The sequence below is a fragment of the Perognathus longimembris genome, chromosome 4 (assembly GCF_023159225.1).
Source record: "Perognathus longimembris pacificus isolate PPM17 chromosome 4, ASM2315922v1, whole genome shotgun sequence".
In the NCBI taxonomy this organism is placed as follows: domain Eukaryota; kingdom Metazoa; phylum Chordata; class Mammalia; order Rodentia; family Heteromyidae; genus Perognathus; species Perognathus longimembris.
The window spans coordinates 46,724,025-46,742,909 of NC_063164.1; the positions used below are offsets into that span (position 1 = coordinate 46,724,025).

The 18,885-nt window shown below is 40.6% G+C and overlaps 1 protein-coding gene across 1 annotated transcript in view; it reads left to right on the top strand.

Moving 5' to 3' along the window:
- The first annotated feature begins 1,409 nt into the window (after positions 1-1,409).
- Pde11a (phosphodiesterase 11A) overlaps positions 1,410-18,885 on the top strand; it is a 337,140-nt gene continuing 319,664 nt past the window's right edge. The window contains exon 1 of the mRNA XM_048344223.1: positions 1,410-2,639. Within this exon, the coding sequence (XP_048200180.1) occupies positions 1,728-2,639 (912 nt within the window). The 5' untranslated portion in view covers positions 1,410-1,727. The remainder of the gene's footprint in view (positions 2,640-18,885) is intronic.

Below are 18,885 nucleotides of genomic sequence, written 5' to 3' on the forward strand. Positions count from 1 at the left end.
CATGAAGGGCACTTGGATTGTTCTCAAAAAAACCAAACCATCCTGACTTGAGGCATTTGTAGGTTTTCACATTAAAAACATTCCCATCATGGTGGCTTGTAAGCTCCTCCACATGACTTAAGCACACTGGGAAAGAAAAGATAAATTAGGCTCTTGTGAGCATATATGAGTCCGTTCCAGAAAGTCACTGATCATATTTATTGTTGGATCACTCAAGTGATCAGAGATATGACCTTCAGAGAAAAACTCTACTTACTGTATGTCCACATATGTCAACTTCCACTTGCTTTTTCTGCAGTTTTTAAACCACCGATATTCTATAAGAGCACTTCAGAATTATTCTTCTGCACTAGCTTCTCATTTGTTTTTGATTTCCGAAAAGGAGGAGATCCCTGGGCTTCAAGAAAAGTGTTATCAGCCTGCTCCTCTTTCCTAGCCCATCACTTAGCCTAACCACTAGATTTGGAAAAGACCCAATGACACCTGATGTTATTCTCAGCTTGACTAGTCAGATCGCAAACAGTCCCAGGACAGAAGAAAGAAAAGACTCCCAACAGAGGTGATATTTTTAAACACAGGTCCCAGGACATTGAGAGTGAAGCTTAAGACTTGTATGAGTGAGTAGAGGCAGCGGGAGATGGCAAGTCATTCAAGAAAGGAAAGGAAACCGTCAGACAAGCAGGAGTGGCTAGAAGGAAGTCCCCGCGGCCGGCATTGGAATCCACTTCGCTAGGAGTTCCTGCTGCACAGGGTCTCTCTAAGTCCAAGGAACTGTTTCCTACGTTTTCCCACTGTGTGTTTCCCCCCTCCTCGCCCCCCCGCGCACGCCCCAGCCCCAGGTCCTCGGATTTGCTGAAAGTCATGAACTGCTCATTTCAAGGAAACTCAGTTCCATTAATATTTCAGGAACACCCACAAGTGCTCGGCAATCCCAGGAATCCCGAGAACCGGCAGTCCGCGATCTCGTTCCAGAAAAATAACCCCGTATTTCTCTCTGAGCATCCTCGTTTCCTCGGAGTCAGCTCTGAGTTCTGATCCCAGCAAAACATCAACACTTCTCCGTACTTGGGCTCCCACTGAGTTCCCCTGGGGCCTTCGGGAAGCCCTGGAGGATTTCGGGGCCGGGAAGAGAGAGGGCTCTGAGGAGGTGAGGAAGGAAGGAGGGGGCAGACACTAGGTGCGTTTCCCAGCCTCTCCTCGTGGTGCCATTAGGAGTCGGCTGTGTTCCCGGTGCGGATTCTGGCCGCCCGGAGACTCTTCCAGGAACCGTCTGGCATCCTGGGCCGTGGACTTCGGCGGGTGTGCGCGCGCCGGCCTCCTCCCTGTCCCTCCTCCCCGGGGCTGAGTGCCTCTCGCAGGGGCGTGTCCTGCCCTACCTCCCATGCACAGTGGTCCACTCAGCGGGTTCCAGCGGCGGCAGTGCGGCGGCGGCAGCAGCCGGAGTGGAGCCGGGAGCAGCGCGGGCTCGGCAAGCGGCAGCAGCTCAGGGCCTGGCACCTGTGCGCACCCAGCAGGACGAGGCGGGAGGCGTTGGTGCCAGCCACTCTGAGCCACGGAAGGCCAGGGCAGCCCCTAAGCTGGCGTTCATTCCACTACTGGCAACAACCTACAGCTGACAGAGAGGTGGCACCGAGCTGGAAACATGGGCAGATCCTGCTAGAGGCCTGCAGGGCAGGTAAACGTTTGGTCCAAGTATAGAGACACCAGGAAAGCAGTGCCCCAGGACCATGGCAGCGTCCCGCCTGGACTTTGGGGAGGTGGAAACTTTCCTGGACAGGCATCCAGAGTTGTTTGAAGACTACTTGATGCGGAAGGGGAAGCAGGAGATGGTGGAGAAGTGGCTGCAGAGGCACAGTCAGGAGCAAGGGGCTTCAGGTCCCAGGCCGGCTCTGGCTGGCATGGGCAGCTTGGCTCGCAGCGGTGGCAGAGGTGGCAGCAGTGTTGGCTGCAACGTTGGACCACATGGCTCTGCCAACAGCCAGCCCATTCCCGGTGCTGGGGACTGTAGTGCTGTTCCCCTGAGTCCCAGCTGGGCCAGTGGTGGCCGCGGCGATGGGAGCCTGCAGCGGAGAGCCTCCCAGAAAGAACTAAGGAAGAGTTTTGCCCGCTCCAAGGCCATCCACGTGAACAGAACCTACGACGAACAGGCGACCTCCAGGGCCCAGGAGCCCCTGAGCAGTGTGCGGCGGAGGGCTCTTCTCCGGAAGGCCAGCTCCCTGCCCCCCACCACAGCCCACATTCTCAGTGCCTTGCTGGAATCGAGGGTGAATCTGCCTCAGTACCCCCCTACGGCCATCGACTACAAGTGCCACCTCAAAAAGCATAATGAGCGTGAGTTCTTCCTGGAACTGGTCAAGGATATCTCCAATGACCTTGACCTCACCAGCCTAAGCTACAAGATCCTCATCTTTGTCTGTCTCATGGTGGATGCTGACCGCTGCTCTCTCTTCCTAGTGGAAGGGGCAGCGGCTGGCAAGAAGAGTTTGGTCTCCAAATTCTTTGATGTTCATGCCGGAACCCCACTGCTGCCTTGCAGCAGCACGGAGAACTCAAATGAGGTGCAGGTCCCCTGGGGCAAAGGCATCATTGGCTATGTCGGGGAGCATGGAGAAACGGTCAACATTCCTGATGCCTACCAGGTAGGACTTTGTACTGCCCTCTCCTCCCCAAGCCCGAGGACAGGGGCGCCAGGCCTTCGGTTATCCGTTGGCATTCATGACCACATTGATTTAGACACTCTACAATTCTTTCTTGAGATGATTGACATTGCTTCTTGAATTTAGACTAGTTAGAATGTTACATTGTCCTTGATGTCATGTTTTGGTTTTTTCCCCCTAACACACAATGGCTTATGGGAATTTCGTGTATCACTCAATAATGCAACTTGTTTCTCTGTCAAGAGCTGTAAGAAGATCAGTGCATGGATTTAGAATACATTTGTGAACTGTTTCTCCAGAATTCCAGTGTTAATCTGTAGAAAGTGGATATTTTTGTTTCTGATGTTTGGGGCAACCATAATGCTTGTCTACTCTCTAGCTGAGAGTTGGAAAAGGGAGCAAAGTTCCTAGCTACTTCCCTTTCTCTTTCTCTAGCTTAAATTTGCATGAATTCTATGGCATCAAAGAAGAGGAAGAGAGGAGGAAAAGACAGGGGAAGAAAGGGCCTCTAACCCACTTGTACCTTCTTAGTATGTATTTTAATTTGTTTCTTTTGTTGAGTTTAGAGAATATGGACAAAGAGAGGGACTAGTTAGCTTGAGGCTTGGCCATGGAATTATCTGCAGTCAGCTTTTAACAGAATAGAGCAAGTAGGGTTTTCATTTGTGAAATGAACAAAAAATATTGATTTTTTTCACAGCTCAAAATACAATTAGCAGGGTAAACATTTAGTTTCAAGTGGAGAAGGAAGCCTAACATGCTATTGTCTGGTTTTTCTAGCTCTTTCATTTTCACAGGAATTTGAACTTGATACAGGATTCTGGATGGATCTGAAATTCCTGATTTCCTGAAAAACCTGATTTCCTCAGTATCTATTCACTAAATGTGATGAAAATGGATGTCACTTCTATGAGACTTCTTCAGGGTTTCTGAGAATGGATGTTATTATTCTTGGTTATGAAAGTTTTATACTCATTTGATGATATTTCTTACATGTTTTCTCATAGACATACATCTTTCTCTGGAGCTTGGTTGCAAATTGATCAGAATAGCAAAAACTGATGGGAAGGACACTTAACTATTTTTTTCTGATTCATATGCAAGTTCACAATTTTGCATAAAAGTTGTCTGGTTGGTAAGAAAAATAAGTCTCATAGTTTGGGGAGAAGTCTGTCAATATCATGCCTACAAAAATACCATTTTTATTTACCTTTTGCTATTAATTGCATGCAGTATTTACTATATCCTTCTTGAAGACTTTGGTAGATTTAGGATCAGCACCCAATAAATGATTTTCAACAAGTGTCTATTTCTCTACAGAACTAGAAATTCAGAGGAAAAATGAAAACATTTAATAATTGATAATGATTTTATAAATAAAAAGCCAATAAATTCATTTCTTTCCTATTACCACATTCTTATTGTCAGCCTGGGTTACAAAAATCTCTTCCAAATTGTATGATCCTTGTTAAAGCTTGGAACTGTGCTCTTCTCTTTTTATTGTCTTTACTTTTCTTATTTATCCCCAACTATTTTCCTTTTATTTTTATACCTTTGGTTTCTTGCTGTATCCTCTTTTGGCTCCTAACTTTTATTTAATATACTTCATACTCTGCTCATTTTTTCAAGAGTGTAATTCTTGCCCTCCTCAGCAGTTAATTTGTGTTTCTACTGCCTAGAATCGAGGCTGTGGATGTTATCACAGACATAGAAAATCTGGTTTCTAGCAGCTGTAGTTCCTGTGGACTCTGCCGTTGTGTAGACAGTGTAAAGCCAAGTTGCTTTTTAGTGTCTGGAAGCTGAATTTGGGAAATAGGACTTTTCTCCTCTGCTTCCCTAGGGTGGTAATGATGGTTATACATTAGAGTGGGTAGTTGGAGGATTGGCCAAAGGCAAGCATGAGAAAAGGGCTACATTGATTGGCAGCTTAAGATCTTCATTCACCTTACTTCCATTTCTGTCTGGTGAGAAAGATTTTTTTTCTTTCACCATTGGCTTAAAGTCTATGTATTTAATTTGATGTGCTTTCCTTAGCTTTACTTTTCTTTGATAAAACTACTTTTTTGTTACTCAGGCACATTATTATTATTAGTGTCTCATAGAGAGAATTTATTAATTCTCAGAGTCTCAGTTTTCCCATTCAAAAAAATGGGAATAATAATGACATGCTGCCTTAAAGCTTCTAAAAGCAGTGCCTGGGGCATTGCAATTACTTAAGAAATGATAACATTCTGTGCTGCTGCTGATGCTATCTAATTTGTTAGTGTTCTTTCTCTTCATCTCATTTTATATTTTTCTTTGTTTGGGGCTAAGGTATTTAAACTCAGCTTATCCTTCTGAGATATGTTCCATCCTCAAATCAAGTGTTTTAATGCTAACTTTATTTTCAAGGAATATAGGAACAACTTTTCTTCCATTCTTTAAGATTCTTGGACATGTGGTTGATAATACTTGGTCATATCCTAACTATCAAAAGTTAAACATTTTTCTCTTAGTACTTCATGCAATAAGAGCTTTAAAAAGTTTTTTTTATTAATGCTGCTAAAGATTTAAGTGAAAATTAAAAATCTTATGAGGTATTTTAATTCTTTCCATATATGTAGTCATCCTGAAGTTTCAATTTAAAATTGTAATCCTCCCCCTCCCTGGTTCTTTCTGGACTGCTGATTTTTTTAAAGTTTTTGTTTAGTTTTTGATTATTATTATAAAAGTGATATACAGAGGGGTTATAGTTACATAAGTCAGGTAGTGAGTATATTTCTTTTTGGACAATGTTACTCCTTTGCTCATTCTTTCTCAGTTTTTCCCCATTACTGGTGATTTTAGAAAATAATTTTTGCTCAGATTCATCTCTTTTAGAAACCACAAAGGTTCAAAATTTAATCATTTGATAATTAGGTTATCTTTTGGGTGTCTCATAACATGTGCAAAAGAAAGACATTGAAGACACTTAGGGAAATATGATGACAAGCATGACATTCTCAAGTCTAAGGTAGAATGTGTAATGAAACATGAAAGTTGAGTCAAAGTTTGGCAGCAACAAAACAAAACAACTGCTTCTCTTACAGGTGGAAACACAAATTTATTTCAGGTATCCAGCATGATCATTGTTACTGCAATTTTCCTTTTTTCTCTGACAGTTATAAGTTATTAAGCAGCCTGCTTTAATATAGTAATGAATAAATTGCCCTCAAGAGGTTGAAAATAAGAGCACTCAAGTAACAGGTGTTCTCTTTGAGATTATTCTGAGCATTCAGAATGTATCACTTTAAACATTAATAAAAAGTGTGCCATGAATTAGTGTCAGTGTTGATAGTGGTGATACAGCTGTTTGATGTGCTTGAATTGGAAAAGCAGCAGGGTGTTTTGTTCAGTGAACTGAGAGGAGGAAAGGGGATGACGCAGAAGAGTTCCAGGTGTGCTAGGCTTTCAGATGCACTGGTCTGTTTACACAACAGATTCATTTATTCATTGGATCTAACAGATAGGCATTGAGAGCCCATTATACTCAAGGCCATGAGTAGAGAGCCCTGGGTGTACAAAGGTGAGAGGAGTGCCCCTTGTTCTCCAATGGGTGGCTGTCAGATGCCTTGCACTCTGCACAAACAACTAACACTAAGCTACACTTAAATGATAAAACTGAATAGTAGTACTCTTAAAGAATGGAGTCACCACATGACTCAGATGTGATGGAGAACTTTATGGAGGAGGTCCTATTCAAGTTGTAATAAAAGGTGTTAGATATCCTAACTGGAGATGGTTTTAAAGTAAGAAAAAGGGATCTGGAAATGAAAATGACTTCAGCAGAGATGAGCAATGTGTCCCTATGTGTGTATAGGGACACTGAATGTTTTTGATCAGAAATATCATACACAATAGCATGAATATAAAATGAAGGCAAAAGACCTTTAGTATCCAGGAAGTCTTCAGCTGTGAAAATACTTAGAAGTCTATTATGATGGTTTAGTGGAGCCATAATGGACAACTGAACTAAGGCAGGAACACTAGGAATAGGTAGCGGGCAATAGATGGGAAATGTCCTGCAATGTGGATTGGGGTAAGAGGAAAGGGAGCCAATTATCATTCAGAGATCCCAGTCCTAGGAGATAAGGGGAAGGTACTTTTATCAAAAAGCAGGGAGAGGAGATGAATGGATGAAAAAAATTCTGGGTATGTAATTCTCTGTAATTTATGGAGCCTAGTGAATATTATATATCAGGAATCTAGCTGAGAAGGGAGAAGTCAGTCATTCTTTTATCCTAAGAGTCTGCTCTCCAAACCATAGCCAAGTTCCAGGAAGAGAATCCTGAGGGTATGCAATTTCCAAGTTAACAAATTCTTAGTATCTGGATTGACAGTGGGCAAGAAGCCCCAGCTAAGTTGCCTCCTGGATATGCCGCAGTGCTTCCAGCTCTGAGTGGAGACAAGCACAGCCTCCCTCCACCCTGAGGTGGCATGGCCCTTGTCCTAGTCTCTCCCTGTGCCCTCCCATAATCCCTACTTTGGAACAAAAGTCAGTGTCAAATGTGGCACAGGGGCCTCTACCTTCCCAGATTTGACCAAGCCCCTGCTCTGGTCACAGGGTAGGGGTGAGGGTGCAGAGGCTGGATGGGGTCTGGGACATCAGTGAGTAAGGGAGTGGCTAAGGATCAATTCTGGGCAAGTAGTGAATGGGGAGACTGTGAGTAAGGACTCGAAGCTCTGTATTCATTCTTCACAGTCACTTTAGACTTAACTTGCAGCACACAAATTTGAAGGCAAAATCATTACAAATTTCAAACGGGGCAGTGTTAACCCTCAAGCAGCTCTCCCACTCCTCCTGCAACTGCACTCGTCATGTGCTTAGAAAACTGGCCCTGATTCTGAGTCATACTGAGTTTAAAGTGGAGAGGTTCAATTTTCTTCCAGCCCCATGTCTACTGCAGTCTTTTCACGTGGCCTCAGCTCCATCCCAATTAAATTATGTGCCATTTTCAGTGCCTGGATAGTGCTTTTCTATTTCTGTACTTTGCATTCTTTCTGCCAGGACTACTTTTTCTTCACCTTTGCTCATCCAAATCCTACTCTATCTTCTCAGAATATGAGAAGGGACAGCTGATTGCTCAGAGATAGAAAACAAAACAGAAAATTACACATACTTATATTTAAGAATACAATGTACATATGACTTACTCATTATATATAAGTGAATGCTGTAATGTATCTAACAGTTTCATTTTCATTGAATTTCATTTAAAAAGAGTTTCTCTAACAACATTTAAAGAGTTAGCCTAAGATGGAATTAATTTTTGGTATCTAGAAAATTCAGTGATGAAAATGTTTCTATTTTTGATAAGGCATTGCTGGCAGATATGATCTATAGTCTTGTCTTGAATTGCTGAGATTTCCTTTATAAGGTAGAGGTTCACTCTGCTCCAACATTAGTGTTGTAAAGGAGCTGCACGAAATCTTATTTCAGCTGGGCACACAGTGTTTAAAAAATTCTCCTAAGCCAACACGCCATAAGCAAGTTCACTAGCCTAGAACCAGAATTGATTTTGTGCTTGCAGCAGGAAACATTTGCTCTTTCTGCCCCTCTTCCTGACAGACACATGATCACGATAAACACAATGACAAATTGCATTCATGGCTTTGCACATGTGGACAGGTTCAAGAAAAGTACAGATCCCAAAGAATCACAGAGGGGTAAGTTAAGGTAAACTTAATTTTTTCCCCAACTCATAAATACAATGTTTATCAATCTGACTAATTTATTTTGGTTCTTGAGGTTTGGGTCACCCATTTATTTACAAGGTGGGCTTCATTTGGAAGCTCGTGTTTCATGTTTAATATGCCACTGAGGAGTTACATGATGCTTTCCTTTGAAATAACTTTAAGTTGTTTTATGGGAAAGTTAACAAGATCCTTAAGTTATACCGCTTGCTACTTTAGCCACTTTTTTTAAGGGTAGTATTTTGAAATGTGACTACAGCCTTTTGGGAAGTGGAATTTAAGTCATAAAAAGGCAGTTTAATTATAAGAGGGTTGGGATGTGTTTCTAATATGTTAGGAGAAGCTTTGGTTCTTTATAGACCTTGAGGCTACATTTGTTTGTTGATATGGGGGCTTATAATAGTAAAGAAGGTTTCCTAGCACTAAAATGTATAATTCATGTGATCCCAGGGCTTCCTTATTCATTAATTTCAATTGAGCATTGGTTTTATATATTAATCCTAAATTGTGTTTCCTACCATAAATATAGCTTTAAGCTGTTACAAATGTCAGATACAATTTTCTTCACTTGAATTTAAAAAATGAGGAACTTCTGAAGTCCTTCCTTAGGTTATGTGTTAAAAATGACAGAAGATAAAGGGAAGCTGTTGATTAGCAATAACTCCGTTCATAAGACTACTAACTGTGAGCCAGGCAAGGATTGGAGAGACACTCATTAGCAAGCATTTTCTCTTTCAGATCACACTCCCAGTTCATAGAAGGAGAGACTGAGGCTTGAGGGGTTAAAGTGACTTATTAATGGTATTTCAGCTGACAAGTAACCTCTGAGAACCTTCCTGCCTATTCACTTCTGGAGCAGCCTCTCCTGACCAATAACTTACATAGACACTCACATCTATCTCTTTGCTCTCTATTTTCTCTGCCAGTCTGTCTTTCACACTTCAAAGCTGATCTTCACAAAAATCTTGCTGATACCCATCCATCTCTAACCAGACTTGATCCCCCTCTTTGAGTTTCCGAAATGCTACAATGAATTATTCCTTTATTTTCTTTTTTTAAATTTAATTTTATTGTCAAGGTGATGTACAGAAGGGTTACACTTACATACATAAGGTAGAGAGTATATGTCTTGTCAAACTTGTTACCTCCTCCCTCATTTTCCTCCCACCTTCCCTCCTCCCCAATCCTCCCCCCCACAAGTTGTACAGTTAGTTTACAATATATTTTCTCATAAGTATCGCTGTTGCATTGGCTCGCCCTTTGTCCTTTGTCTCACCATTTTTTTCCTTTATTGTCACAGTGAAGTACAGAGGGGTTATAGTTTCATATGTATGGCAGTGAGTACATTTCTTGTTTAACTTGTTACCTCCTCCCTCATTTCCCCCCTCCCTCTCCCCCTTTCCCTCTCTCCCCTTCCTGAGAGTTGTACAGTTGGTTTACACCAAATGGTTTTTCAAATATTGCTTCTGGAATGGTTTGTCTTTTTATCTTTTGTTTCTTGATTTTGGTATTCCCTTTCCCTTCCCTAGTTCTAATACATGCTAACGGGGTTAAGACCACAGGAAGGGGATACGAGAGAGAAAAAAAGGGTACGGTTTCACATGGCATGTTGAAAATAATTACAACAATGATATAACACTTGTTTCTATAACATGGAGTTCATTTCACTTAGCATCATCTTATGTGTTCATAAGGGCATAGCTACTGGGCTATTGTAATCTTCTGCTATGACTAAAACATGTACTAATAATTAGTACAGGTTTAGGCAATTCATAACAGAGCATCAAAAGGCCCAATAGCTATACCCTTATGAACACATAAGATGATGCTAAGAGAAATGAACTCCATGTTATGGAAACAATTGTTATATCACAGTTGTAACTACTTTCAACGTCCTATGTTTATCTGTAGCTTTTATTATTGATGATGTTCTTGTATCACCTTCCTGTGGTTGTACATACACTATCGCTGTAACCTTATCTGAGTATATTGGAAACAGTGTTTATGGGTATTGGAAGTAGGGAATTCAAAGGGAATACCAAATTTGAGAGACACAGGGTAAAAAAAAAGAGAAACAACTACAAAAGCAATACATGCAAAACTGTTTGGTGTAAGTGAACTGAACACCTCGGGTGGGGGGAAGAGAAAGGGGGGGAGGGAGGGGGGTATGAGGGACAAGGTAACAAAGAGTACAAGAAATGTATCCAATGCCTAACGTATGAAACTGTATCCTCTATGTACATCAGTTTTTTAATAAAAACTTTAAAAAAATGTACTAATTATTTCTTATGAGGGAAACCATAGAGTCCATGTTTCTTTGGGTCTGGTTCACTTCACTTAGTATAATTTTTTCCAAGTCCTTCTATATCCTTATGAATGGAGCAATGCCATTCTTTCTGATAGAAGCATAGAATCCCATTGTGTATATGTACCACATTTTCCTGATCCACTCATTTACTGAGGGGTATCTTGGGTTGGTTCCATATTCTAGCTATGACAAATTGTGCTGCGATGAACATTGTTGTGCTGGTGGCTTTAGTGTGTTCTTGTTTGTGGTCTTTTGGGTAGATGCCCAAAAGTGGGGCTGCTGGGTCATAGGGGAGCTCTATGTTTAGCCTTCTGAGGAACCTTCATACCGCTTTCCAGAGTGGTTGAACAAGTTTACATTCCCACTAACAAATTCCTTTTGGCCACTTCTCCTCCAGCATTTGTTATTGTTAGTTTTCCTGAAAATGGACATTCTTATTGGGGTGAGGTGGAATCTCAGTGTTGTTTTGATTTGCATTTCTTTTATGGCCAATGATGTAGAGCACTTCTTCATGTGTCTTTTGGCCATTCTTCTCTCCTCTTCAGAGAAATCTCTTTTTAGGTCTTTAGCCCATTTTTTGAGGGGGCTGTTGGTTATTTGAGGATTTGTTTTGGAGGAATTTAATTTTTTGAGTTCTACGTGTATTTTTATTTATTTATTTATTTTGGCCAGTCCTGGGCCTTGGACTCAGGGCCTGAGCACTGTCCCTGGCTTCTTCCCGCTCAAGGCTAGCACTCTGCCACTTGAGCCACAGCGCCGCTTCTGGCCGTTTTCTGTATATGTGGTGCTGGGGAATCGAACCTCGGGCCTCGTGTATCTGAGGCAGGCACTCTTGCCACTAGGCTATATCCCCAGCCCACGTGTATTTTTTTATATGAGGTCTTTGTCCATTATATGGCTGGTAAAGATCTTCTTCCAATCTGTGGGCTTTCTGTTTATCTTGCATGCTATGTCCTTTGTCCTGCAGAAGTTCGGCAGTTTGATGAAGTCCCATTTGTCCAACCTTTCTTTGGTTTGTTGCATTTCTGGCCCTCTATTAAGGAAGTTTTGTCCTTTGCTGAGAAGCCCAAGTGTTTCTGCTATTCCTTCTTGTAGTGTTTTCAGGGTGTCTGATTTTACTTCAAGGTCTTTGATCCATTTGGAATTGATTTTGGTGCAGGGTCATATATAAGGGTCCAGTTTTAATTTGTTACAGGTGTTGAACCAGTTTTTCCAGCACCATTTGTTGAAGAGCCTGTCTGTCTTTCTTCCATCCTATTTTTTTTTTAGCTCCTTTATAAAAGATTAAGTAGGCATAGTTCTGCAGGTTCATTTCTGGGTCTTCAGTTCTGTTCCATTGGTCCTCAGTCCTGTTTTTTGTGCCAATACCAAGCTGTTTTTATTACTACAGATTTGTAATACAGCTTGAAGTTTGGTATTGTGATTCCTTCAGCACTGTTCTTTCTACTTAGGATTGTTTTTATTGTTCAGGATCTTTTATTATTCCATATAAATTTCTGGATTGCTTTCTCTATTTCATTAAAGAATAGTGTTGGGATATCAATGGATAATGTATTGAACTTGTAGATAGCCTTTGGAAAGATTGCCATTTTGACAATGTTTATCCTCCCAATCCAGGAGCATGGGAGGTTTTTCCATTTCTTTACTTCTGCCTTAATTTCCTTTCTCAGATTTTTAAAGTTCTCACCGTAGAGGTCTTTCACTTCTTTGGTTAAGGTTATTCCTAAGTATTTTATGTTTTTTGAGGCTATTACAAAAGGTGTTGTTTCCTGATTTCAGCCTCGCTCTTTGATTTTTGAGAATTTATTTTATATCCTGCTACTTTGCCAAAGTTTTGGATCAGCTCAAATAACTTGGGAGTTGAGTCTATGGGGTTCTTTAGATACAGGATCATGTTGCCTGCAAAGAGGGATAGTTTAACTTCATCTTTTCCTATTTGGGTACCCTTTATGTCTTTCTCTTGACTTACTGCTCTGGCTAGGAATTCTAGTACTATGTTGAAGAGGAGAGGAGAGAGCAGGCATCCTTGTCTTGCTCCTGATTTTAGAGGAAATGGATTTAACTTTTCACCATGAAGAATAATGCTCACTGTGGGTTTGTCATAGAAAGCCCTAGCCTTAATTATATTCAGGAATGTTCCCTGGAATCCTAGTTTCTCCAAAGCTTTTATCATAAATGGGTGCTCGATTTTTATCAAATGCCTTTTCTGCATCTAGAGAAATAATCATGTGATTCTTGACCTTGCTCTGGTTGATGTGGTGTATTATGTTGATTGACTTGCGTATATTGAACTAGCTTTGCATACCCGGAATGAATCCAGTTTGATCATAGTGTATGTGTTTTTTTTTGATGACTTGTTGAAGTCATTGGCCAGAAATTTTTGTGTCGATGTTCAATAAGGAAATCAGTCTATAGTTCTCTTTCCTTGATGAGACCCTGTCTAGTTTTGGGATAAGAATTATACTGGCATCATAGAATGTGTTTAGTAGCAAACTTTTCTTTTCAAATTCATTGAAGAGTTTGAGAAGTGAGTTCTGTTTTGGAGGCCTTATAGAATTCTGCTGTGAATTCATCTGGACCTGGGCTTTTCTTGAATGGGAGATCTCTTATTGTAGTTTCTACTTCATTGCTGGATATGGGTCTGTTTAGTAGGTTTAAATCTTCATGGTTAAGTTTGGGCATATCCATTTTTGCTAGGAATTTGCCCATTTCTTCCAGGTTCTCAAATTTATTAGCATAGAGGCTTGCAAAATATTCCTTTTTATATTCTGAATCTTGGTTGTTTCTGTGGTGATGTTTCCTGTTTCATCTCTGATCTTGTTTATTTGGGTGTGCTGTCTTTGTTTTTGGTCAGATTTGCTAGGGGTCTATCTTGCTAATTTTTTCAAAGAATCAACTCTTCATTTTGTTGATTCTATTTTTGTTTACTCTAAGTCATTTAATTCTGATTTAATTTTAATTATTTGCTTCCACCTTTTGGCTTGGGGTTTGGCTTGTTGTTCTCTTTCAAGGAGCTTAAGGTGTTTCCTTAAGTTGTTGAATTGATATTTCTCCAGTTTGTTGATGTAGGCACTCAGAGCTATAAATTTTCCTCTATGTCTCACCACTTTGATGTTCCCCTTCCCTTCCCTAATTCAGATAAATGTATATGCAATCCCCAAGGTACCAGAATCAAATATTTGATAACAACGGCTAATCCATAGGGAAGAAAAACTAGAAAAAAGAAACAATTTCATATAGTATATTAAAAATAACAACAACAATGAAAACCCACTTGTTTCCATATCTTGGAGTTCATTTTGCTTAATATCATCTTACATAGTTATCTATTTTCTTAATATTATAACTCTTGGGGCACTTGTCTTAAGTGATCTCTTATGTGAAAACATTTTGAAATTTAGATTGTTATTTTCTTTTCCCACTTAACACACAATCTCCAGTAGATTGCACAGGACTAATGCAAGATTTTTCTATTTAACTGAAGAATGATCACACATAAATACTTTATGTTGGTTGGTTCTTGTGTCTCCAAGCAGAAGCTCCAGCCAACTCAAAATACACGGACAGATCAAGAAGCAAACTCATTTACTGAACACACCTTTTAACTCTTTGGTCCTAACTTTCAACTTTTATTTTTAGATAGGGCTCACAAAGCCCAGATACCTGGTGAATAATTACAGTTGCTGTCTACATTAACCAAGCCTCCTCATTAATTGGGATTTTTTTGAGTTTAAAAAAATTTCCTATCACTAAACAAGAAGATTATCTCACACAGAGAGCAAACTAACCCCTACCAGTTACTAATAACTAGCAAAATCCCACTGCCAACTTCTAGAAAGGAAACGACTGTTCTCTCTCTTTTTTTTTTTTTTGCCAGTCCTGGAGCTTGGACTCAGGGCCTGAGCACTGTCCTTGGCTTCCTTTTGCTCAAGGCTAGCACTCTACCACTTGAGCCGCAGCACCACTTCTGGCCTTTTCTATATATGTGGTACTGAGGAATCGAACCCAGGGCTTCATGTATACGAGGCAAGCACTCTTGCCACTAGGCCATATCCCTAGCCCCGAAATGACTGTTCTCACAAGCTGAATTTTCTCATTTTCGTGAGATTATTTTATTCATACAGCACACTGCTTGAAGATAAAACATCCTTCTCATTCAGTATAAGTCTATCAACTATTGTGCATTTTTCTTTGCAAATCTTTACTGGTATGGGAGATTATATCAACCAACATTACATTTATATAGTTTTTCAGGAAATCTGAACTCTCAGGTTTATTGATTATGAATTCTATATTTCACAAAGCTGTCCTGAAAAATCCAAATTATTAAGCTGGGCACAGTGGCTCATGTCTGTAATCCTAGCTATTCAAGAGCCTGAGATTGGTGGGATTGAGGTTTCAGGCCAGCCCTGAAAAAAGGAAGACCATATCTAAAAAAACAAAAGCTTATGGGCATGGCTTGAGAGCCTGCCTAACAAGTGCCACATTCTGAGTTCAAACTGAAGAAACATACACACACACACACACACACACACACACACACACACACTCACAAACACAGAAATTCAAGCTTTAAAGATGATTGGGTTCGCAACTCTTTTCAAATAATGGTTATTAGATATGTATTAGATATAGTTATTAGATAAATGCTATTTATCCCTTTCTTGCTTAGTTATTGCCAATAATTGGGCACGTTGTTAAATCTCCTTCCTCTCATCTCCCAAACTACCATGCCTAGATCTGAATGGGAGAAGGCAACTACCAGAACCCAGAGACACAGTGATAGCCATTGGGCAAAGCAAGACCTGTGGCCTAGAGAAGAGGAACTCAGCTGCTGGAAAACCATCATCTGGAAGAAAGGGAGCCAAAGAAACATTTCCACCCTCATAGCCTCCATCCCTTACCAATGTCAATTAGTGGAGGCCAAGAGGACAAAAGATACCTGATGCAGAAGTTCCCAGGCATCAGCTTCCTGGTCCAGAACAAGACAGTGGAGGGTGGCAAGTTCATCAGAGGCATGAAATGTGGGTGCTCCAGCACAGTTGATCAGTTTGTTTGTGCAGAGATAAGTCAGGGAGGAATAGTTATATTTGAATTTAACACTAAGTATCATAGATCATGGTGATCTAACCCTGCTGAATATGAGTTCAGAAGTGACATAATGATATTTGACTGCTTTATTCTTTCCAAGTTAATCAACGTGGCATTTTCTATTCTCAGAGGAACTTCACAGGTGGTAACTTGAGGTCAAACACACCCATAAGAGAGATGTCACAAGGAAGCTTCAGTCCATAATCACTTTGAAAATATGTTAAAGGGAAAGCGAATATGTAGGACTGGGGCAGCATGTACTGTTCATATTGTTCAAAGGAATACCCTTTGAATAACTTCATGACTTCATTTCTCAAGATCCTACTTCTGACCATGGCTATAATGAGAACTAAGCTTTTGTCACATGAGTGGAGGTCTCCTCCTCCTCCTCCTCCTCCTCCTCCTCCTCCTCCTCCTCCTCCTCCTCCTCCTCCTCCTCCTTCTTTTTTTTTGGTCAGTTGTGGGGCTTGAACTCAGGACCTGGGCATTGTCACTGCATTTTTTCACTCAAGGCTGGTATTCCACCATGTTGAATCATGTACGGCTTCTGATTTCTAGTGGTTAATTGGAGATAAGATTCTCACAGACTTTCCTACCTTGGCTGGCTTTGAACTTTGATCCTCAGATCTCAGCCTCCTGAGTGGCTAGAATTATCGCCATGAGCCACCAGCATCTGGCTATCACGTGAGTTTTAGAGTAACATTTCATATCCAAATCACATCAGATACCAGATAACTAAAGATTATTCCCATGGCCCAGAAAACACTGAGATTGTCCAAACTAGCCAATCCTAAGCCTATGAAGTATATTTTTCCTGCCTCCACCATTCCTTCCACTGAAAACCCCAGTAAAGGCTCTAGGAGTGCTGTGTCTTTGGCCCTTCTGCCAACCAACTTACTCAGGTCTTTCCTCCTAGGTCCTACAGTTAGCCCCCCCTCCTCCTTGCACTCCCCTGACCTGCGTAAGACACTGGGAAGGCACGACCAGCCAAGAAAGGAAAGGGTCGACAGACCGCCTGCACCCAGCCCTTCCTCACTGGAGGACAATCAGATGTGTCTGGGAGCCAAGTTGGTGCAAGATCTCATTTATTGAGGAAGTACATACAGCTAAATAGGGCACAGGAGCCAATCAGGTCAAAGGTTGGCAGGAAGGGGAAGGGTGTAAGAGCGGAAGAGCCGGGGCATCACAGCCCATAGAACCTCCTCCGGGTTCATCGTTAGGCGCCATCTTAGCCACACGTGGCCCCAGGACTGAGAAACAGGTGGGGCCAGCTGCTTGACTTCTGGGCATGTCCCACAACTGTGGTCTATGCTTCCTGTTCCTGGGGACTGTGAGCAGAAACTTTTATGTCTATGACAATCATTTTTGAGTCTGCATATCTTACCATACCTGATTAAAACAAGTCCTGAGTACATGTTAATATGTTATTACACGTATATAATGCCTTATATACAAATAATTATTTTAAAATATGACTTCAAGTGAACATTAAGCTGTGAGGATTTACTGATCACTGTATGTACTTTCCATTTAACAAGCTTAGGCATATTAAATTCCTTTGTATAATTGACCAATATATTTATTTTTTCTAGTATAATATGTAATCCCAAAAGTACTCTTAACGTTTCTGTGCTATAAAATAACCCCATGAAACCTCTGGATTGTTCACTTTTAGTTTTAATGTTGAAATCCTAAGTATTTTTTAACTCTATTTTTTTTTTGTCTTTTCTTTTTTGGTAGTGGGGAACCAAACCAAGGACATTGCACTTGCTAGACAAGCACTTTGCCACTGAGCTATATCCCAGCCCCTAAGTATGTTTTAAAATATAATTATACTGTTATATGAAGATATTTCACAGAGGGATTATCATTTCATAAGTCATATAGTGAGACAATTAGTGTTGGGCAATGTCACCACTTCTTTACTTTCCCTTGGTTTCCTCCTCCTGTCCCTGCCCACATGTTGTTGCATAGTTCATTTTCCACACAGTGTGTACTGAATACCATGACTGCATTTTTTCACCCTTCTTTCATTTCTGTACCCTGTCTTTGCCCCCCTACCCAAAAGACAAAAAAATTCCCCAAACAAAAACAACCACCACCACCAACACTACCACCATCACCAACACCAAAAAACAATACATTTCCATTCCTTACAATTCATTTCAATAAATAGTATCTTAAAAGTTCAGAGGGTTTCTCCCATAAGAATCTCCTCTTTCAGTTTGACTACTTGTATGTGAATGTTTACAGTCCTGTACAAGTTATGATGTCCACTTTTGACACTTAAGTTTTTTGTTTTTGTTTTGCTGGTCCTGGGACTTGAACTCAGTGCTGGGGTGCTATTCCCAAGTCTCTTTACTCTCAAACCTACTACTTTACCACTTGAACCACATCCACACTTATGCCTTTTTCTAAATAGTTTACTGGATATCAGAGTCTCATCAACTTCCCTGCAATAGCTGGCTTTGAACCACAATCCTCAGATCTCAGCCTCCTGAGTAGCTAGGATTATAGGCATGAGCCACTGTCACCAAGTACCTAAGTGCAGTATTTGGATCAAGCACTTGTAAATTAAATAAATTCTGGCAGCTGACATTAAAGAGCAGATGAACACTAAATCTCTTGTAGTTAAGACTTAATAATTTATTACAGTAGGTAGAAACCATGACACAATTTTACATTAAATGTGTTGACTGTTAATTAAATAAAAGACATAATTTCTTCATGCTTTTCTGATTGGAAATGGTGCTTTTAATATCATACATTATCCTTTGTTGTGTTTATGCTGTCTGTATTACTATCAGATTACCAGAATATTGTAACATTCATTTTTTCAATTAAAAAAAGGAAAGATATTCTTTTTTCATTTAAATGGCTGTGCACAGTTTAAGGAGCCAACAGTTTTTATGAGTTTGGTAACTTAATGTGCATGATTACATATTTAAAGTTTAATAACAGTGGTAATGGAATTACGAACTGTAGGCTTGGGACATTGTCAGAAAGATTATCCCAGTGTTGCTAAGGAAACCTCTCTAGCTTTTTATTCTTTTATGCATAAGTTCCACTGGAAAAGTGAAGCTGTAAGCCCCATCTCTCTAGTGGCCACTTTATGGG